This window comes from Cebus imitator, unplaced genomic scaffold (genome assembly GCF_001604975.1).
Source record: "Cebus imitator isolate Cc_AM_T3 unplaced genomic scaffold, Cebus_imitator-1.0 Scaffold535, whole genome shotgun sequence".
In the NCBI taxonomy this organism is placed as follows: Eukaryota; Metazoa; Chordata; class Mammalia; order Primates; family Cebidae; genus Cebus; species Cebus imitator.
Genome location: NW_016107850.1, coordinates 622,301 through 643,658, shown reverse-complemented (window position 1 = coordinate 643,658; position 21,358 = coordinate 622,301). Strand labels below are relative to the sequence as shown.

The 21,358-nt window shown below is 33.7% G+C and overlaps 1 protein-coding gene, 1 non-coding gene and 1 pseudogene across 6 annotated transcripts in view; 1 reads left to right on the top strand and 2 right to left on the bottom strand.

Moving 5' to 3' along the window:
• Positions 1-1,402: 1,402 nt before the first annotated feature.
• Positions 1,403-21,358, bottom strand: part of LRCH2 (leucine rich repeats and calponin homology domain containing 2) — a 103,501-nt gene continuing 83,545 nt past the window's right edge. For 3 of the 5 annotated variants that reach the window (XM_017514703.2, XM_017514701.2, XM_017514705.2), the window contains 7 exons: positions 17,716-17,760; positions 14,408-14,458; positions 11,722-11,779; positions 10,852-10,964; positions 10,533-10,670; positions 10,300-10,377; positions 1,403-4,116 (listed from right to left, as the gene is read on the bottom strand). In XM_017514703.2, coding sequence (XP_017370192.1) covers positions 3,997-4,116; positions 10,300-10,377; positions 10,533-10,670; positions 10,852-10,964; positions 11,722-11,779; positions 14,408-14,458; positions 17,716-17,760 — 603 coding nt within the window. In that variant the 3' untranslated portion in view covers positions 1,403-3,996. The remainder of the gene's footprint in view (positions 4,117-10,299; positions 10,378-10,532; positions 10,671-10,851; positions 10,965-11,721; positions 11,780-14,407; positions 14,459-17,715; positions 17,761-21,358) is intronic. The other 2 variants (XM_017514704.2, XM_017514702.2) reach the window with 1 other exon arrangement.
• On the bottom strand, positions 13,897-14,025 carry LOC119468934. Its single transcript, XR_005197744.1, has one exon. It is a non-coding gene; the product is annotated as a small nucleolar RNA SNORA35 (small nucleolar RNA).
• Positions 18,582-19,355, top strand: LOC119468929 (annotated as a pseudogene).

Sequence of the window (21,358 nt, the reverse complement as noted above, 5' to 3'; positions counted from 1 at the left end):
TCAAGTCATTAGAAGCCTTCTCTAGATTTTTTGGTACAGCAGATGGCAAGGGAGTAAGAGGTATAGGGTGGAAGAAAAGTAAATGAAAGAACATTTTTTTTTTTCAAGTCAGGAAGCAAACACAGAAACCAAGTGCACAGTTGGCTTTGTTTTTGTTTTTTCCTCTTTTGCAGCTGTGAGGGATTTTACATAAATTAGAGAGATCTTCTTACCCATAATTTGGAATTCTCACTCGGATTTGAGCAAATCGGGTAGAGTTAGTCAAATCTGATGGGAGAAACACCAGAACAAACAACAACAATAAAAAACTCAACAATATGATCACTGAGCACTCTAATGGGAAGGAGAAATTAAAACCAGCTTGTTAACTTTAGCCAAATCAAAACCCCATTTCAGTTACTTACCTAGGGATGGGTTTCAGGATGAAGACTGCTCTCTACCATCCTAAAAGCAGGAAAAAATTCAAACCCATCTTCCCTGTTGGGAGCGAGCTCAGACTCCATAAAGGAATTACCTGCCTTCCATTGTCATGGAAACAGGAAATCTTGCCTTCCCTGTTGGAAGCAAGTAAAACTCCAGAAAAGGGAAGCGTACAGCAAAATAAACTTTAGATTTTGACCAGATTTTGGGAGATCAGGGATTCTCTGGAGGAGGTGCTCCCAGACCTCAGCAAATTGTCCTTTTGGTTTGAGCCATACAGTTAGCTCACATTGGTACTAAGCATCAATAAGAGATTTGTCAAAGTCAGGGGTACCTCCAACTCAAAATCCCTTCATGATTGCGAAATGTGAACCCCAAATATACGAAACAGGTCCTAGTTAATTTAGAAAGTTTATTTTGCCAAGGTTGAGGATGTGCCTGTGACACAGCCTCAGGCAGTCCTGACGACATGTGTCCAACTTGGTCTGAGCATAGCTTGGTTTTATACATTTTAGAGAGACATGTGACATCAATCAACATATGTAAGACAAGCATTAGTTCAGTTTGAAGGTTGGGAAAACTGGAAGCATGGGAGGGGGCTTCCAGGTCATAGGTAGATAAGAGAAAAATGGTTGCATTCTTTTGAGTTTCTGATTAGCCTCTCCAAAGGAGGCAATGAGATATGCATTCATCTCAGTGAGCAGAGGAGTGACTTGGAATAGAATGGGAGGCAGGTTTGACCTAAGCAATTCCCAGCTTGACCTTTTCCTTTAGCTTAGGGACTTTGGGGCCCCTTTATTTTCCTTTCACAATATAAAGTGAATCTGAACCTTTAAATCACTTACTTTGAATATTCTCTCAAAGTCTGGATATTTTTCTACACTAGGGAACACAGACACAATCTATCAAATGCTGACAGCAAATGAATGTTGTGATGCTAAGAGAGGAGGTAGAGAGGGAGAAAAAAAATTCCGGACTTAAATTTTTTCTTTCAACTTTATCCACAGTTTGCATTGGTAATATACATTTAAGTGTTCCATTTATTTTTAAATGCATCAGAAAATGAATTATGATAGATCTGTGACCAATACAAACATTTCTGAAGTATTAAAAAAATTCAGTTAAAAAAGTCATTAAACTAGCATTCTGCAAAGATAATTATTAAACAAATGGTAATGCCTTTTTCCTCCTTATTTCATTTCTAACATACCCAATGTCACTTCTTTCTTGTGCCATACAGTAATAAAATTTAACAGAAATAGCTATCTATTAAATTTTGGGGGCCTAATAAAATATTTTTGATTATTCAATTGTCACTAAATCACAAATCCCATTTAAGTAATGAAAATCATCTTAACTCAACAACTGATGAAATAGATAATAACCATAAAAACATTTAGAATAAATTTTACACTTAGAAACTACTAAAAGAAATACATCAGAGCCTTGGTATAATGTTGCAGGGGACTATGCTGTGAAACTGCTTTAAGAGGTGGTGTTGCCATTTGGCACAAGAGTACATGAACTGCCATGATGTGGACCTCAGATAAGTCCATCTTAAATGGAATTTTGCTTTGCAGTAAAGAATGCTACAGTGAGGTTCTGCTGTATTTTCTTTTCAAAGGAACAATTAACTGACAAGTGAAAAGCAGTAAGAAAATGGCCTACAATTTCACTACTACTTCAAAGATATGAAACAGGACAACGCTTGTAAAATAATTTAACACTATACTGGTTAATCAGAGACTATCATAACACCTATGAAAGCAGTATGAATGATTCCTGTGTTTTTAATGGTCACTTAATTTGTAATGCTGTCAAATTTTTACATAAAAAGTCATTAACTAAGGTATTTATTTGCCATTTCTTACATATATTATCCAAGTTTTCACCAGGGAGATTATGTCAGTGAGTTTTTTTTTTTTTATCCACCTGAAAAATTAACAAATAATCAGCTCAAATATTTAAAATAATAAATTACTAATAATTTAATTATTAAACCATATGGTCAGAGAAGCTTTAATTCTTTAAAAGCTCCAATTTGACCCTTGGGGAATGTAAAAAACACATCTGTATTCTAAAGCCAAAATTTAATTGTATGGCTTCATGCCAACTGATCAAAAAAAGTACAGTTGATCCTATACTATTTGGCACACTAGTTTTTACCTTTTATATATACACTTTGAAATACCCAGGCCAACATTTTTAATAAGTTGCATCCACATTAAGAGGTAACAAGTGCAAATGATCACATACTTGAGCTATGATGCTTGTTTGGTTACTATAAAAGTAATTATTAAAGTTCTTCTATAGGAAACTCAGTTATTCATTACAGTAATGTTTTTGAAAGATTCCTGCAATACCACCAATGTAAATTTACCCATCTCTAAGTTAAACAAGGACTTTATGTAACATAGTATCTCATGAAAATATTTATAGAATGATCTGTGTTTAATTCAACATCAAAGTAATTGAAGATCACAAAGTTTACAGGATTCACAAATGGCCAGATTTTGAGTAAAAACATATTCCTCAACTGCTGCTCTCTGAATATAGCTAAAGACATCACTGATATAATGCTGCTGAAAGGCAAGATATAAACCAAAACTTTGGCAGTTTTATAAAAATGTCCTTGATAATGAGTACTTCACTTTTTCTCAAAAACGTTACTGTTTTGTGTAACATTTTCAATACAGAAATAACATACTCTTCAAATAATACATTTTAAAAGATGATTAAGTTTCACAAAATTAAATAGCATAAATTAATCATATTAACATTGGTATTTTTGACAACATGAAATAACCAATTTAAGAGAAATTGCAATGGACTAACTAAAAACACAAATGTCACAATGTGAGGTTCATTTAAATCCTCACATATTACTGACCTTACAAAATCTACTAAAATATTTTAAAGTTCCATTGACTCTATTAATACATTTAAAAAATTGCAAAAATGCTTAAGACTATATAAGAGTCATCAATTACACAGGCACTTCACATGTAAACAATCTACAGTACAACTGAAAATATTTTGGCACCAACCTATAATACTAAAAGAATTTAATGTAAAGCCAGAATTGTTTTTTCTACACCTTTTTTTTCTAGAAAACTAAGACCAAAGATTGAAGAAATTGTGTATAAACTAGAATTAGAAGTGTATTAAATAACTCAAATATAGAATTGCTCTAAATTGCTAAAAAACAATTACCTTTATCCAGATGCTTACTACTATGCTATGATGTAAAAAAATTAAACCTAATGTGATTATTAAATTGAAACTACATTTTAAATTTAGTATCAGTCTGCTTTCTGAAAAATAATCGAGGTTATCAACTGACTTAGTAAAAAGAGAATTTGAGTTTATCAAATGCTCTTATTAAATTAATCCAGTTTTCCCCCAAAAGAAGTTTGGGCAATTCAGGGTTTAAGGTTTCAATGTAATTTTTTCAAAATCCTAAGGCGTGACCTAAGGCAAACTATTTTTGACTGAATATTCTTATTCATGAATTTGAAATATTTGAAATCACTTCAAATAAATGAAACTATACAGTTACGATTTTAAAATGTTATATCAAGCCAAAGAAAGCTGAGATGCCTTGGTTGTTGGTAATTCAAGGAGCGCCTGAACTGTGACACCAACTTTCACAAGTCCTCTTTCTTCCAAAATATGATGAGGCAAACAAAGTCTTTCCTGGAGAAAAAAAAAAAAAAGATATTTGAACATTCATTTTTTAGAAGTAAAGTAAAATTAAGTCAGAATTGGATTTTAAAAACATGATTTCTGTAAAACATCAAGGAAAAATACATAATTCTAAGTTATCTTTTACACATACTGTAATCTAAAATGTTTTTAAAATTCCTAATTCATGCTAAAAAAAAAGATTATATGGCCTTGTTAGAAATGCTGTCATTCTACACTTGTACCTCTTTCTCTACAAAGAAAATGTCAATAAAAGAGTTGCTCACCACTTTTGCATTTCCCATTCTCTACTCAACCACTACTATCTTACATCTGACCCTAAAGCATATGCTCACTAAAACTATTTTAGTAAAAATCACCAATGTCATCTTAAATGCCAAGTGTTGCACATGTCTAGTTGACTTCTCAGTCGTATTATGCCTTTGATTAATGCCTTTCTGGAAACCTTAACCCTCTCTTGTCTTCTGTAACACCACTCTTTCTACTTCAACTTTTCTGACAGCAATTGTTCAGTAGCTTTCATTAATTAGCCCTCACTAATCCTCTTTGAACATCCTAAATGTTTCCAAGGGTCTGCCTTCACTCTCTTCTCTCTTTACACTATATCTTCTCCTTGGGTATTCTCATCTATTTTTAGTTTTAACTACCCCTTCCATACTGATGACTTCCAAGACTTTATTTCCTCTGAAGATCCCTCTATTGAGCTCCAAATAAAAATATCAACTGGACACAGCCAAATGGACATCCAACAGACATATTAAAATCAATGTGTCCACAACAGAACTACTTTACCAAATTAACTTGTCCTTTTGTGCTCCATGTCTTAAGTCAGTAATACACTATTCAATCTCCATTGACAAACCTGTGAATTATAATAGTCTTCCTCTTTCTTCCTTACTCCTATAACCCATTCTCCAAGTACTACTGATGGTATCCCATAAAGAGTTATCTGAACTATTGCCTCATCTCCATCTTTACTGCTACATTTGTTGCCCTCTTAATATTTTGTCTATTTATTCAAATAACTACTGAAGTGTATACTAGAAAAGAAGAAAGGATTCAAATCAATTTCAGCTTCCACCCTAAAAACTAAAAAAAGAAGAGCAAATTAAACCAATGGCAAAAGAAAGATGCAAATAATGAGAATGAGAGAGGAAAACAATAAAGTAAAAAAACAGAAAACGATAGATAGAAAAATCAATGGAACCAAAAGTTAGTTCATTTAGATTTTTTAAAATTCATAAACCTCCAGCTAGGCTAATCAGGAAAAAAAGAGAGAATACACAAATTACCAATGTCATAAATAAGGGAAGTGACACCACAAGATATTCCACGAATACGAAAATGATAATAAGGAGACATCATAAACAACTTCATAACAATAGTTTGACAAGTTAGATGAAATGGATGAATTCTTTGAAAGAACAATGACATGATTCTGTAGAGTGAAACTCCTAAGGCATACAAACACACACACACACAAAAACTGCTAACTAATAAATGGGCTGGGCACAGTGGCTCACGCCTGTAATCCCAGCACTTTGGGAGGCCAAGGTAGGCAGATCATGAGGTCAGGAGATCGAGACCGTACTGGCCAATATGGTGAAATCCCATCTCAACTAAAAATACAAAAATTATCTGGCCGTGGTGGCACGTGCCTGTAATCCCAGCTACTTGGGAGGCTGAGGCAGGAAAATAGCTTGAACCAGGGAGTTGGAGGTTGCAGTAAGCTGAGATCATGCCACTGCACTCCGGCCTGGCAACAGAGTAAGACTCTGTCTCCAAAAAGAAAAAAAAGTAGTGGAAGAATGTCCAAAAAAGCTTTGTTCAAATGTCCCCAAATTGGATATAACACAGATGTTCATCAACAGAGNTTATAAATGAATTCTGCAAGGCTGCAGAATACAGGATCAATAAAAGAAAATAACTTCTATTTCTATAAAGTAGCAATAAAAATTTGACAGTGGAATTAAGGAAAAAATTATGTTTACAATAGTACCAAAGAGAATAAAATACTAAGCATTTAACAAAACTAATGAAAAACTCATACACTGAATATTACAAAACACTGTTGGAATAAAATTTAGAAGATGTAAATAAATGGAAAGATGTCTCATGTTAATGGATCACAGGAATAAATATTGTGAAGATGACAATACATCCCAAATCATTTTACAAACTCAGTATCCCTAACAAAATCCCAACGGGCTTTTCTGCATAAATTGACAAGCTAATCAATCCTAAAATTGATAAGGAAATGCAAGGGACCCAGTATAGCCAAAACAACCTTGATACAGAACAAAACCGGAAGACTCACACTTCTTGATTTCAAAATGCATCACAAAGGTACAGTAAGCAAGACAGTGTGATACTGGAATAAGGAATTTGGTGGTAAAAAAAAAACTGAGAGTCCAAAAACAAAGAATTTATGATCAACTGATTTTTGACAAAGGAACTAAGACAGACAATTCAATGGGGAAAAGAAGAGTCTTACCAACAAATGGTGCTGGGACAACTGGATATCCACATGTGAAAGAATGAATTTGGATCCCTACCTCATACCATGCACAAAGCTGATCTCAAAATGAATCACAGACAAAAATGTAAGCCCTAAAACTTATAAAACTTTTAGAAGAAAACACAGGTGAAAATCTTTGTGACCTTGAATTTCACAATGTTTTCTTAGATATGATATGAAAATCATAAGCAGCAGAAGAAAAAATGAGATAAACTAGACTTCATCAAATTAATAACTTTTGTGCTGTAAATGATACGATCAAGAAAGTCAAAAGACAACCCACAGAATGGGAGAAAATATTTGCAAATCGTATATCTCATAGGCAACTCGTATCTAGAATACCTAAAGAACCAACAACTCAATAAAACAGATAAATAATCCAATTCACAAATGGAGACAGGGTTTGAATAGACATTATACCAAAGAATATATACAAATCAATAAGCACATGAAAATATGCTCAACCTGCTCAACCTCATTAACTATTAGGGAAATGCAAATCAAAACTGCAATAAGATCACACCACACACCCACTAAAATAGCTAGAACCAAAAAAGGTAGAGAGTAACCACTGTTAGTGATGATGTGAAGAAATTAGAACACTCATATATTGCTGGTGGAACTATAAAATTAGTGTAGCCACTTTGCAACATATTTTGGCAGTTTCTTAAAAAATATTATAAACATAGAGTTATCATATAACCTAACAATTTCACTGCTAGTTATACACCAAGAGAATTTAAAACAGGTGTTCAAAGAAAAGCTTATTCATAGATGTTCACAGCAACATTATTCATAACAAACAATGAGTGGAAACAACCCAAATGTCTATCAAGTGATGAATGCATAAATAACATGTGGTATGTATTTAAAACAGAACACTATTCAGCCATAAAAATAAATGAAGTATTGATTTAGGCCACGATATGGATGAACCTTGGAAAAATTATACTAAGTCAAAGAAGCCAGACACTAAAGATCCCATATTGCATGATTTTATTATATGTAACGTCCGAATAGGCAAATCCATAGAGAGAACAGGGGAGGGACTGCAAATGGGTAAGGGCTTTGTTTCTGGGGTGACAAAAGTATTCTAAACAGACTGTTGTGACTGTTGCTGAGTTCTGTGATTATACTAAAAACCATTTAATTGTACACTTTAAATCAGCAAATGCTATGGCATTTTAATTACATATCAATAAAAATATTTTCTTAAAAAAAAATCAATGTATATGCCCAATCCCAGGCTTAAAAAAAGAGGACTTCAATCCATACATTTTACCATATACAAAAACTAACTCAAAATTGATCATAGACATGAACATAAAACCTAAGATAATAAAACTTATAGAAGTAAACACAGGAGAAAATCTTTGTGGCGTTGGGTTATGTAAAGATTTCCTAGCTTTGAAAAAAAAAGCACAACCCGTTTTAAAAAATAAATTGTACTTCAAAAACTTTGAAGCTCCTGCTCTTTGAAAGACACTCTAAGGACAATGAAAAGACAAACCAAAGATTTGGATGCAATATTTATAAATCACAGATCTGGTAAAGGACTTCATCCATAATTTATAAAGAAATCTGAAACACAATCATAGGAAAATAAATAACCAAATACAAAATAGACAATAGATTAGAATATGTACTTCAAAAAAGAAGATATACAGATAGTAAATAAGCCCTTGAAAAGGTGATCAGCATCATTAGTCTTTAGGAAAATTCAAATTAAGACTGCATTGGCAAGTTGGTACATATGCATCACAATGACTAAAATTTTTAAATGCTGATCATACTGAATGTTAGTGAGGATGTGGAGCTACTGGAACTCTCACATACTGCTGACAGGAATGTAAAATGGTACAACCACTTTGGAAGAGTTTTGTATTTTCTTTAAAATGTTAAGCATGCACCTACCATATGTTCCAGTTATTCCACTTTAGGTATTTACCAAAAATTAAAGAATGCATAAATCCATACAAAGACTTGTATACAAATGTTCATAGCAGCTTTATTTGTAGTAGGCCCTAAAACTGGAAACAACCCAAATGGCCATCAGCAGGTCAAGGGGTCAACAAAGTGTGATATATCCATACAATTAAATACTATCTAGAAATAAACAGCAATGGTCTATTCATATATGCAACAACACTGATGAGTCTTAATTATACTGAGTGAAAGAACATAGAAAAATATCATAGATATTGCATCATTCCAATTACATAAAACTCTAGAAAGTGCAAACTAATCTGCAGTGACAGGAAACAGATTAGTGGTTGCCGGAGAGGGAAGGATTACAAAGACCCATGAGGAAACTTTTGGCAGCAGTAGACATGTTCATTATTTTGACTGTGGTGATGATTTCATGGTGTATGCATATGTCAAAACCAATCAAATTGTACACTTTACTTATATGCACTACATTGTGTGTTAAAAATTAGAAAACATCCTAAAACAGAAAATTCAGTTAAAAATGATTATATATTACCATTTCTGAGCTCAGAGAAAAACACTGAAGCTAAAAATAAAACTCTTAAAACAAAAGTGGCATAAAATTAGTGAGGTGGTGAATGCTTGTAATTCCAGTTATTCATGAAGTGGAAGTGGAAGGACTGCTGGAGCTCAGGAGTTCCAGTCCAGCCTGGGTAACACAGTGAGACTCCATCTCTAAAAAAAAAGGTTTCTTTAATTTTAAAAAAGAAAAAATGGCAAAACAGGAAAATTTACATAATATAATGGCTGGAAAAAACGTTGCTAAGTTTGCTATTTACCCACTGAAAGATTGAGAGTAGAAAAAAGAAACAACAAACATTTTTAAGAATTAAAATTTTAAAACATCACATCAAGTATAGTGAAGAGGTAGAGAACATTATGTAATTTCCAAATTACATAGTAATTCATTAATTTTCTACACATTAAATTATATTTACTTGAGGAAAGAGGTTAAAGTGGTATCTGTAGACGAGATTATTAAGACACTGTTCAAAAGACGGCTTAACAAGCACAACTTAATTGTGCTCTGATAACAATGTCATTTCTCTCCATAGTCATTCATGTTGAGGTTAGGTTTATAACGCTTTACAAAGAAGCAGTATTGTGATTATACATGTTCTTTATATATTCACAATACTGCTTTAATAACTGTATAGTATTGTAGTTATTACATGAAACGTAAGCCAATTCCTACAAATTTCAAAGCTTGTCCAATACAGATATTATCATAATATGCTGCTATAATTTCCAATTTTGCATTTTAAATGAAGTTTAAAAGGCTGTTCACACTGAATTCAAATCTTCCAGAGTCTATCCAATGACTTACAAAGGAGTCCAAATGTTCACCAGCAAAAAAAAAAAAAAGATAAAAAGATAGTAGCAATGACATCACAACCAAGTTCTAAATATGGCCACTGAGTTATATGTGGTCAGTGATGCGCATGATTTTCCATATTTGTAGCTATTTTGTAAGTTACTTTAAAGGCAGCTTAAAAACATTAATTAGATAACTGCTACAGTTAAAGCTGGAGCTTAGGAGAAGGTACCAAGAGAAGGCATTCATTTTCATGTTCAGAAAGCATTGTTCGTTGCTCTAAGAAGAGCCCCAGTTTGCATATAATAAATTCATATTTAAGTGACTACTTTGTTAGATAAACAACAATTACCTGTGAGACACCCAACTTTTTACAAGCATCAAGGAAATTTTCTACATTTCTTCGACATTTTGCCATGCTCAGTTTGGGCTGTAAAGTAAGAGGGAAAACATGTACCTTTAGGCATTTTTTTATAGAACTTAATCAAAACTGAAAGCTAAGTTCACTGAGGTATATTATTAAAAGACAATTTTAAGAAGCTATATATTCCTTTAGAGAGCTAACAAACTGCAAACAAAACTTACCACTGCTGGTGATGGTACATGAATACTAGCAACAGAACGTGGCCTTATATGATTGGCTAAATGGCAAAGAACAACCCCATCCATCAGTGCAGCTCCAATGTCATCAGGCAAAATTACTTTTAACCTGGATTCAAGATTCTATAGAGAAACAGGTGTAAATCAGATATTCTATCTAAATATACATGTTACGTTTATATTACTAATTGTTGTATAATCCAAACATTTTAAGGAGTAGTGAAAATAAAATCCATACACCTTATTAATTTTGCAAGTTAAACCCATTTCCATAAAGCAGATCAGACAGGTCAATCTGACTTACATTTCGAAGTTGTCGTATTTGCTCTCGCTCTTCCCGTAAATGTTCCATCTTTCTTCTCATTGTAAATCCCGGATCTGCTGCCCCATATTCTTGGCGAGATGAACGGCTAAAAGCTATAAAAACAGAAATTTCCTAACTTGTTACAAAGTTAATGGGAAAGAGCAACTATTGATGAGGAAAGAGGCAAGATAAAAAGAATCAATACAAAATTACATAAAACACTATTACTCACTAATACATTCCAAATATTTTTAGAGAATATATTTGAGCTCAATTATCTGCATACTTGAAAGCAACAGGGAAGATAAGTGTAATGATTTCTACCACCTATACATGTTCTTATTCAAACATACATTATTAGAAACTTATGACCCAGGTTAAAAATGATTACTGAACATACGTCAGCCCTCTATCTTTTAAAAAAGAAAATTATTCTTGAAGGTCAATACAGTTATTCAGGAATAAAAACTATAATTCAATACCTTGCCAAGTAACATGGATCCATTTTCTTTTGGGCTTGCCAAATGCGAAAAGATCCCTTTATAAAAACCACAATATAATGGAGTGCTATAATTTCAAACAGTGTTTGGTCTGCTGGCAGAGTGGTCATTCTAATAGCAGTCACAGTAGAGTAGAAATAAGACTGCAGTATATCTAAGGCAAAAAGCTGAGGTTTCAGGAGCTTGAAGGTAAAGAGGAAGAAAGAAATGGGAATGGGAATTGGAAAGACAAATAAGGTTAAGAGAAAATTGCTTTTAGGAGAGGGGAAAGAATCTATGTGTACTTAAAACTATGGAATCAATCCCATTTAAGCTGGGAAACTAGTTTCAAATATAACTAATAAATTTTATTTACAGAATATATATTTACCTGATCTAGGCTTCAAGCCAAAGGGACTGTGTGAAAAAGCATCAGTTCTGTCATATTCCTAAAAAAAATTAAAACATTAAAAATAAATAATAAGACTTCTTGTCTTTCAAAATAATCAAGGTGCTTATTCATATTCATTTCAGTTTGGGGAAATACTTATTTTTCCTATGATCAGTGAAAAGTAACTTGCATTTCAATTCAAGTTGATACATTTCACTTTCAAGAGGTAATTAATATTTGCTAGTTGAGTTAACTATATAGGCTTTAAATGCTTTCCTCTCATAGTAGAAAGAAAGTGAAAATCATTAGTGAAGTGTATAAAAAAGATCATACTTTTTGAAAGAACCAGATTGAAGTTTCCCAAAAAAAAATGAAGTAAGCTTTTGTGAAAAGATAAGTGAATTTAGTATTTACTCAGTATCTACTATGGCCTTAAAACCTAACAGTAGATAATCTAAAGCCAAATATATCTGTACAGGGACTGCAGAATGATAGATGATAAATATTTGAATGAATATCGTTTCAAATGTTTCGCACACAGTGGTTTGCTGTGGAAAGATTTGTAGTACATTAGACAAATCTGAAGTTGGAGTTTAAAAGCTTAGGCTTTGTTTTGAGCACAACATACAATTTCTCTGTGATTGTTTCTTCATCTTTCAAATGAGATTACAGTGAACATTAAATGAGATAACTAAATGAAACTACTGTGTAAAGTGACAAAATAATGTAATCTTAGCAGCACCTTATTTAATCTGTGCAACAACTCTGTGAAGTGAGTAGAGCTCAGCTTCAGTCATTTCTCTGCCATTTATTAACTAAGATCGTTGGGAAAGTTATCCATCTCTTCAGCTGTAAAATGATGAGGATCATACCTATTTTATGGGGCTGCTTTTAGGTTCAAATTACAGGCAAGCACTTTGTTAACAGTAAAGCATTAACTACACTAATTGGTTTTACCATTTTCCAATCACACATGAAATTGATGCAATCAGAATTCTGTAGATTATTTAAATCTTCTGTTGATTAACATGTGATATGCAGTTCAAGTTAAATGTCAGCTGAATCACCAAAACACATACATACTCACCACCCTATCCAAACCTACAAGCCTCCCAGTTTGTCTTCACTATTTTGGTTAAATTGTTATAAATTCCTAGATGAAAATTTCACTTATCCAAATGAAATAAAAAATATAAAACTCACACCTGTAGTCTCAACATTTTGGGAGGCTGAGGCAGGTGGATCACTTGAGGCCAGGAGTTCAAGACCAGTCTGATCAACATGGTGAAACCCTGTCTCTACTAAAAATACAAAAATTAGCCAGGTGTGGTGGCATGTGCCTGTTGTCCCAGCTACTCGGGAGGCTGAGGCACAAGGATCACTTGAATGTGAGAGGTGGTGGTTGTAGTGACCTGAGATCATGCCACTACGCTCCAGCCTGTGAAACAGCATGAGATCATGACTCAACAAGAAAAAAGAAAAAAGAAAAAAAAAAAATATATATATATATATATATGTATAGCAATGTAAGTTATTTGAGAAATTTGGTATGAACAGTCTTCCCTGTGAGCACAGATCACAAAATCATAAATCAAGCAGACAAATAAGTAGTAGTCACTTATATGCTTACACTTGTAACTTAAAGTAAAAGAAAGGAATTATGAAAGCATATGACAAAGGCTAATTTTAAGATGTCCTAATTTAAACTGCTTTCTAAAAGTATGTCTACCATTTTACCTGTTACGTAAATAATTTAGACCCATGTTTATAAATTAATGTCCAAATCCACTTAAAAGTTTTGTAATGCAGATCACCCAAAACAACAGAGTAAGAATCCTAGCCTATTAAAAAAGCAACACCACCTACATATAATGAAATATTAATACCATCTATGTAACCAAAGTTACACAGTGAATTTGGGCCATCCAACACTTTGGTAAAGTGTTGAATTCATCAAATGAATGTGTAATCAGTTATTTACTAATGCCAATATACTTTAGAATAAGGTAATCTGAAGTAGAAGAGACAGAGCTTAGAATTTTTAAAATTTATCTCTTGTTATAAAGCAATGGACTTAAATAAATAAATAAATTAGAAGAACCAGTCATTCAAATCACCAGAGTATTTGATTGAAATGTCACAAACTCTAACTTTCTGATACCTATTCTCCCAAAAATGTGTAACCTCCTGTCGATAGGAACAACCCACTGCAGGGATGTTTCTCGTGGAAAAAGGAAATTTCTTTTGCATTGCTTTCAGACCTAACTGGTTACAAGAAAAACCAAAGGCCATTGCACAATGCTGAAGTACTTTTTTCAAATTAAAAAATCTGAAAGTTGCTCTTAAAATCAATCATTTATTTTAAAATATGGATGAATGAGAAAGCACAGATTTTCATAAACTGAATTCTTTTCTATGATCTACAGACACTTCCCAATAAGAAAATCATAAGTAAACAAGTGTTATTATCAATATTTTTACAAAAGATGGCATTCTTAGAATTTTTTATTGGCTAGAAGGTTTGCACAAACTAATCTGCCATGAATTTTAAAATATGGGTGAATAAATTACATTGCAAAAAAAATGAGATTAGAGAGAAGTGGCAAGGAAGAATCTCATGTAAAACACAGAAAACATACAAAACATTTTTAAAACACATAAAAACATATAAAAACAGAACTTGTACCTCAGATGATACTGGAGATTGTGGTGACATGTTAGCATTATCATTGTCTTGCTAAAACATAAAAATAAAAAGATGAACGATGAAATTACAATACAAATGATGATTTAAACATATAAAAGGAAAATAAAAATTGTTCTGATCAAATAGTAAAGGAAGAATCTGGAATATACCATCCAGCACACTGACACTCTACATGTGGTCTGTGAAACAGCAGCATAGGGATCCTCTGGGAGTTTAGGAATGCAGAATCTCAGGCCTCACCCAAGACCTAACTAATCAGAATCTACATTTCAATGAGACCCTTAGAGTGGCTTGAAATACAGTACTTTAAAGTTTGAAAAATATTATCTAAATATAAGAGCAGTGATGTGTTATAAATCTGAGACATGTAAATGAAGGCATGCAAAATCTCTACTACCCCAAATAACTTTCATCTGAAAATTTACATGTATCTAATATGGACTTATTGATAATTACAAAGAATTTAATTTAATAAAACATTAAATGGTCCATGATTTTTAAATGACTATTCTACTGCCAACCAATTATGAAAATTTTGACATTTAACTTTGAATATGCACTCCACATAGAACACTTATTCATTCATTCAACAAATGATTATTGGCTACCTACTATATGTCAGACACTATGCTAGACACTGAGAGTATTGAAATTTAGTAAAATATCACCCACTCAAGGACGTTTCAGTTGAGGAGGAAAATAGATTCACATATACAGATAATACAACACTCTCGGTATAATACAGCACTATGTATGGCATATTATGAGGCACAGATAAGGGGCACTTGGGGGAATGAGGAAGATGGCGGAGAAAGACAAGTTTCCTGAGAAAGTATAAATTCAGTAAAAAAACTGAGTGTTTACCAGAAAAAGAAAGAAGGGAACAATAAGATGAGAGAAGAACCAAAGCATGGAAGCAATAAATGTAAAGATGACTGCAGAAAACCTCTGAGTAGTTTTGTATTGCTGAAGGGTAAGGTGAAAGAAGAGCAAGTTTTGAATTAAGGTTGATATGGCAAGCAGAGGCTTGATAAAGGAGGATCTAGAATTTATCTTCTGAGTTGTGGGGAGAAATTAAAGGTTTCTAAGCAAGGGAATGGCCTGATTGTATCTGTGTTCTTTGAAACGACCACTCTGGCTACAGTGAGAATGGACTAGGGAAAGGGAGAAGGGAAAGGAAGCTATTGCAGTAGTACAGGCAAGAAATGGATAAGGGCCTCTGCCAGAGCATAAACAGTAGAAATAAAAGGGAAATGGATGCAGAATATTTTAGTACAAATAAATAAACCAACAGTAAGTCTTGGCTACTGATTAGATATTGTGAAGCAGGCAAGAGAAAAGCAGGTATGAGGAAATAAAGAAAATGAAATGTTTTCTGTCAAAGGCAGATGGCAAATATTTTAGGCTTTGTGACAACTACAGTAGTTCCCCATAATCCAAGAGGAACATGTTCCAAGAATCTCAGTGAATGCCTGAAACTGCAGATAGTACCAAACCCTATATAATATATGTGCTATGTTTTTTCCTATACATACATACCTATGATAAAGTTTAATTTATAAGTCAGATATGATATTAACATCAATAATTAATAATAAAATAGAACAATTATAACAATGTACTATAATAAAAGTTACGTAAATGTGGTTTCTCTCTAAGTATCTTATTGTACTGTACTCACCTAATTTTGGACTATGGTAGACCACAGGTAACTAAAACCTTGGAAAGTGAAATGGAGAATAAAGGAGGACTACTGTACTCAAAGTCTGCCACTGTAATGCAAAAGTAGCCATAGGCAAATGAGTATGACTGTTTTCTGATCAAATTTTACTTACAATCACATACAGTAGGCCAAATTTAGCCTCTGGGTCATAATTTGCCAGCCCCTGCTACAGCTGGATGATGGAAGATGATTCCATTAACTCAGTAGTTCTCAACCTTGGCTGGACATTAAACTCATATCGGAAACATTAAAAACTTCATTGCTCAGTCCATACCACATCATACCACATGCCAATTAAATTATAACACCTAGGGAGTGTGACCCAGGCGGCAGTGTTCTCTAAAGCTCACCTGGTAATTTTAGTGTACAGCCAAAGTTGAGAGCCACTGCACAAACTATTGCATATTAGTGAAAAAGTGGGTTTTGAAGCAAAAATTTTTAAAACTCAGTTTTGAACATATTTAGTCCTAGTGTGTTTAAGAGATATATCCAGCAGAAATTCTAAGCAGGTAGAAAAGACAGATAAAAGATTGCAAGGGTCTGAAACTCAGGGGAGAGGTCTGTACTAGAGACAAATCTGAGAGGCTTCAGCAGGTACACGGGTGTTATTCACTGAAGTCTTGAGAGCTGGTGAAGAAACGCTAGAGACCACACAGTGGGCCATTCTCTGGGAATAATATTTAAAGGGTAAGCTAGGATCTTGTGGAGCTGGTGCAATGGAAACCTGGCGCGGGGGTACAAGAACTGATTGTGTTCATGCACAGGTAAATATTACCAAACATACCCATATAATACATGTAATTCAGGCTTGATCTTAAATACTAACAGTGAAAATAGACCAGCTATAGCCATAACTGACTTTTATTAATCCCAGTAAATACTACCGGAGAGGCCATGGAGAGAAATCAGCATCTGAGCTGGGGGCAGACCAATCATCTGGCTCTATTCATTATTTTTCCCTGTGTGATTCTATATCCTAAAACTAAAGGCATTTTCAGAAGCCCTGCTAAGTACTCAACATGAAATGAAGTTTCAATCTCTCCAACCAAAAATACACGAAATTTAAGTATTTATGGTGATGAGAATATATCTTTTCAACAACAACAGGTTGCTGCATAGTTTGCACTGGTGCAGTAGAAAGGTTTATGGTAATGCACAAACTGTAGAAGTCTAATTTTAAATTTTAAAATAGTATGCATAATTTATGGAAGGAGTTCCTAAACAAAGTTCCTAAAAAAGAATCTCAATTGACAGCCAGGTTGATTTACAAAGATAAAATATGTGAAAGACAACACACTTACACTCATGGATTACAGGTCTAAGATGAATAATGATAAAATTCTAATGCTGAATTATTAGTAATTCCATTCTAAAGGACATATGGAAATTAAATGATTAAATTAATAATTGTATGATGATACACAGATGTTTTTATTGTTGGAAAAAACCCATGCATTAAATCAATAACAAACTGAAAAATCGATTGCATTTTATCCTCACTGAGCCAACTTCATATGATAATTAAACATTTCCAATAACTATTAATATTAACCTCTTTTCTTACCTCATCATTTTCATTGCCACTTGAACTCTTCCTCATTGATTTATACTGAAAAAAAATTTAAAACACATAATTTATTTCCTTTGAACATATAAATTCTCTAGTAAATTATGTACGAGGTTCTTTCATGTTTGGTAGCTTTATTAAATTACTTGATATCAAATTTAAGTATATAACAAGTGTAAAAATCGTCCTACCACTGATAACTAACAAATATAATGCTCTCCATGTGCAAGGCATTGTTATAAGTACTTTACACAGATCAAGTAACATTTCTTTCCTAAGCCAAACTATTTCCCATTCATTAAGGTGTGCAATCTGAGAGTTGTCTTAAAGTTTTCCTTTTCCTTAATTCAGTATATCCAATATGTCATCAAGTCAATTCTTTTTGTAATCTCTTTCAGACTTACCTCTTCAGAATTCTCACAACTACCACCCTTTTCCAGGCCCTTGTTATCTTACACCTGGTCTATAATCTCACCATTCTAAGATGTCATGTCATCTATTATTAAGACACCTACTGCTTTCAGGTGAAAAAACACTATATTAAATGTATCTATTAATTGTTTAATAATTATAATAATGATGAAAGTTAACGCTTGTATTAGTGCTTGCTATATGCCAGGCACTGAGTTAAATGTCTTTACATGTATTTACCCATTTAATCTTCTTAACAACCCTACTACATAAGAACTATGTTTATATGTGAAAAAATACTTTTTAGGATCAAGAAAATACAATATGACAATCACTGGAATTCTTACTTCTGATTCCTCTTCACTGCAAATGATCCTGCAAATCAGTGGCAGATTAACCTTCCATTTACAACTCATGGCTGTGCTGTTGAAAAACCTACTAATTTTCGGATTATGTCCAAACTTCTTTGCCTGGCATTCAAGGTTCTAATGGTCCCCTTTACATATGCAGCATTATCTTCCATAACCCTTGAAAAAACAGATAACTGACCTGATACCACAAACTGGGGGGTGAGCTGTATTAGGGATAATAAATACAAGACATATTGTTCCTCCACTATGTCTCCTATGACAACTATCACTAATCTAGCAGCAAGCTCTTTCCAGGTGATCTCATACAGAACCTCAATATGCCTTCAACCCAGCGTGCCCGAAAGCCACTGAATGAAATTGGCATGTGTGAAAAAATCCTATTTATCAGGCAAGACGATCACTGAAGTCACTTATTTTTTGTCTTAATCTATATGTCAATGAAACAGTGATATTTGAGTGAATATGGTAATATTTATTAAGTGGTTCCTCTGTGGCAAGCGTAATTCTAAGAACTTTTATTATTAAATAATTCAATAGTTATAACAATCACATGAAGGAAAGTACAGGCACATCTCATCTTATTGAGTTTTGCTTTACTGCACTTCACAGATACAATATTTTTCTTTTTACAAACTGAGGGTTTGTGGACACCTGAGGGTGGCCACCGAGCAGACCAGATTCTGCTCTCTCAAAAGCCTTACTCCACTTCTTTAGCAACCACATCCAACAAACCCGACATGGCTGGGATTGATAAATCTGATAAGTCAAAACTGAAGAAGATAAAAACACAAGAAAAAAAATCCACTGCCTTCCAAAGAAATGACCAAACAGGAGAAGCAAGCAGGCGAATCATAATGAGGTATACATAATGAAAATGAACTGTATATTGCACAAGCATTGTCTTCTTATTTTACTTCTTTTGACTGATTAACTTTGTAAGAAACAAAGAGGTTGGATCAAGTTTAAATTACTGTACTGCTCCTCTCACATCAAAGAATCAAGAGCTACTGAAAATGAAGACCGCTCCTGCCTCTCCCATCTGCCTGGCCGGCTTGCAGATAAGGAAAAGAATTTGAATGTTGGCGAAGCAGGGTGGAATGATAGTGAAAGCTAGAGTAAAACCAAGCTGGCCCAAGGTCTCTGGAAAGCTACAAAATTCAGTTTAACTAGAGTATCAATTTCTTTGCTCCAGTGATTTTATTTATTGAGATACATAATTTTTTATATGTGCAAATACAAAGTTTCAAAATCTGCAGAAAAAGTTTGTGGCAACCCTGTATCAAGCAAGTCTATTGGTACAATTTTTCCAATAGCACATACTCACTTCCTGTCTGTCAAATTTTGGGAATTTTCACAATATTTCAAACTTTTTCATTATTATCATATCTGTTATGGTGATCTGTGATCAGTGATCTTTGATGTTACTATTGCAATTTTTAAGGCGTGACTCAAACAACACCCATATAAGAAAGCAAACTTAATCAATGCATGTTGTGTGTGTTCTGACTGGTCCACTAACCAGTCCCTATCTCCTATTCCCTGACACACAACAATATGGTAATTAGGCCAATTAATAATCCCACAGTAGCCTCTAAGTGTTCAAGTGAAAGGAAGAATATGTCTTTCACTTTAAATAAAAACCTTGAAATGATTAAGGTTAGTGAGGAAGACAAGTAGAAAGCAGAGATAGGGTGAAGCTAGGCCTCTTGTTCCAATTAACTAAGCTGTGAATACAAGCAATTGTTGAAGAAAATTAAAAGTGCTACTCATTCCAGTGAACATAACAAAAATAAGAAAGTAAAACAGCCTTATTGCTGATATGGACAAAGTTTGAGTGGTCTGGATAGAATAGCAAACCAGCCACAACATTCCCTTAAGACAACGCCTAGTCCAGATCAAGGCCCTAATTCTCTTCAACCCTACGAAGTCAAGGTGACGAAGCTTCAGAAGAAAAGTTGGAAGCTGCAGAGGTTGGTTCATGAGATTGAAGGAAAGAAGCTGACTGTGTAACATAAAAGTGCAAGGTGAAGTAGCAAGTGCTGATGTAGAAGCTGAAGCAAGTTATACAGAAGATCTACCTAGCTAAGACAATTTTAAGGTGTCTACAGTAAACAACAAATCTATGTAGACGAAACAGCCTTCTATTGGAAGAATATGACATCTAGGACTATTGTATAGGGAGAAGTCAATGCCTGATTCAAAGCTTCAAAGCTTCAAAGAACAGGCTGACTCTTGTTAAGGGCTAATGCAGCTGCTGACTCTAAACTGAAGCCAATGTTCATGTAACCATTCCAAAAATCCTAGGGCCCTTAAGAATTATGCTAAGTCTATTCTTCCTGTGTTTTCTAAATAGAACCACAAAGCCTGGATGACAGCACATCTTTTTACAGCATGGTTTACTGAATGTGTTAAGCCCACTATCAAGCTCAGAAAAAGATTCCTTTCAAAACATTACTACTTATTTACAATAAGTCTGGTCAACCAAGAGTTCTGATGAAGATGTTCAAAGAGATCAATGCTGTTTTCATGCATAACATCCATGCTATAGTCCATGGATCAAGGAGTAATACCAACTTTCAAGTCTTACTATTTAAGTAATAACATATAAAGCTATTGTGGCCATAGATAGTGATTCTTCTGATGGGCCTTAGCAAAATAAACTGAAAACCTCTGCAAATGATTCATCATTCTAGATGCCGTTAAGAACATTTGTGATTTATGGGAGGAGGTCAAAATATCAACATTAACAAGAGTCTGGAAGAAATTCATTGCAATCTTCATGGATGATTTTGAAGGGCTCAAGACATCAGTGGAGGAAGTAACTGTAGATGAGGTGGAAACAGCAGGAGAACTAGAAG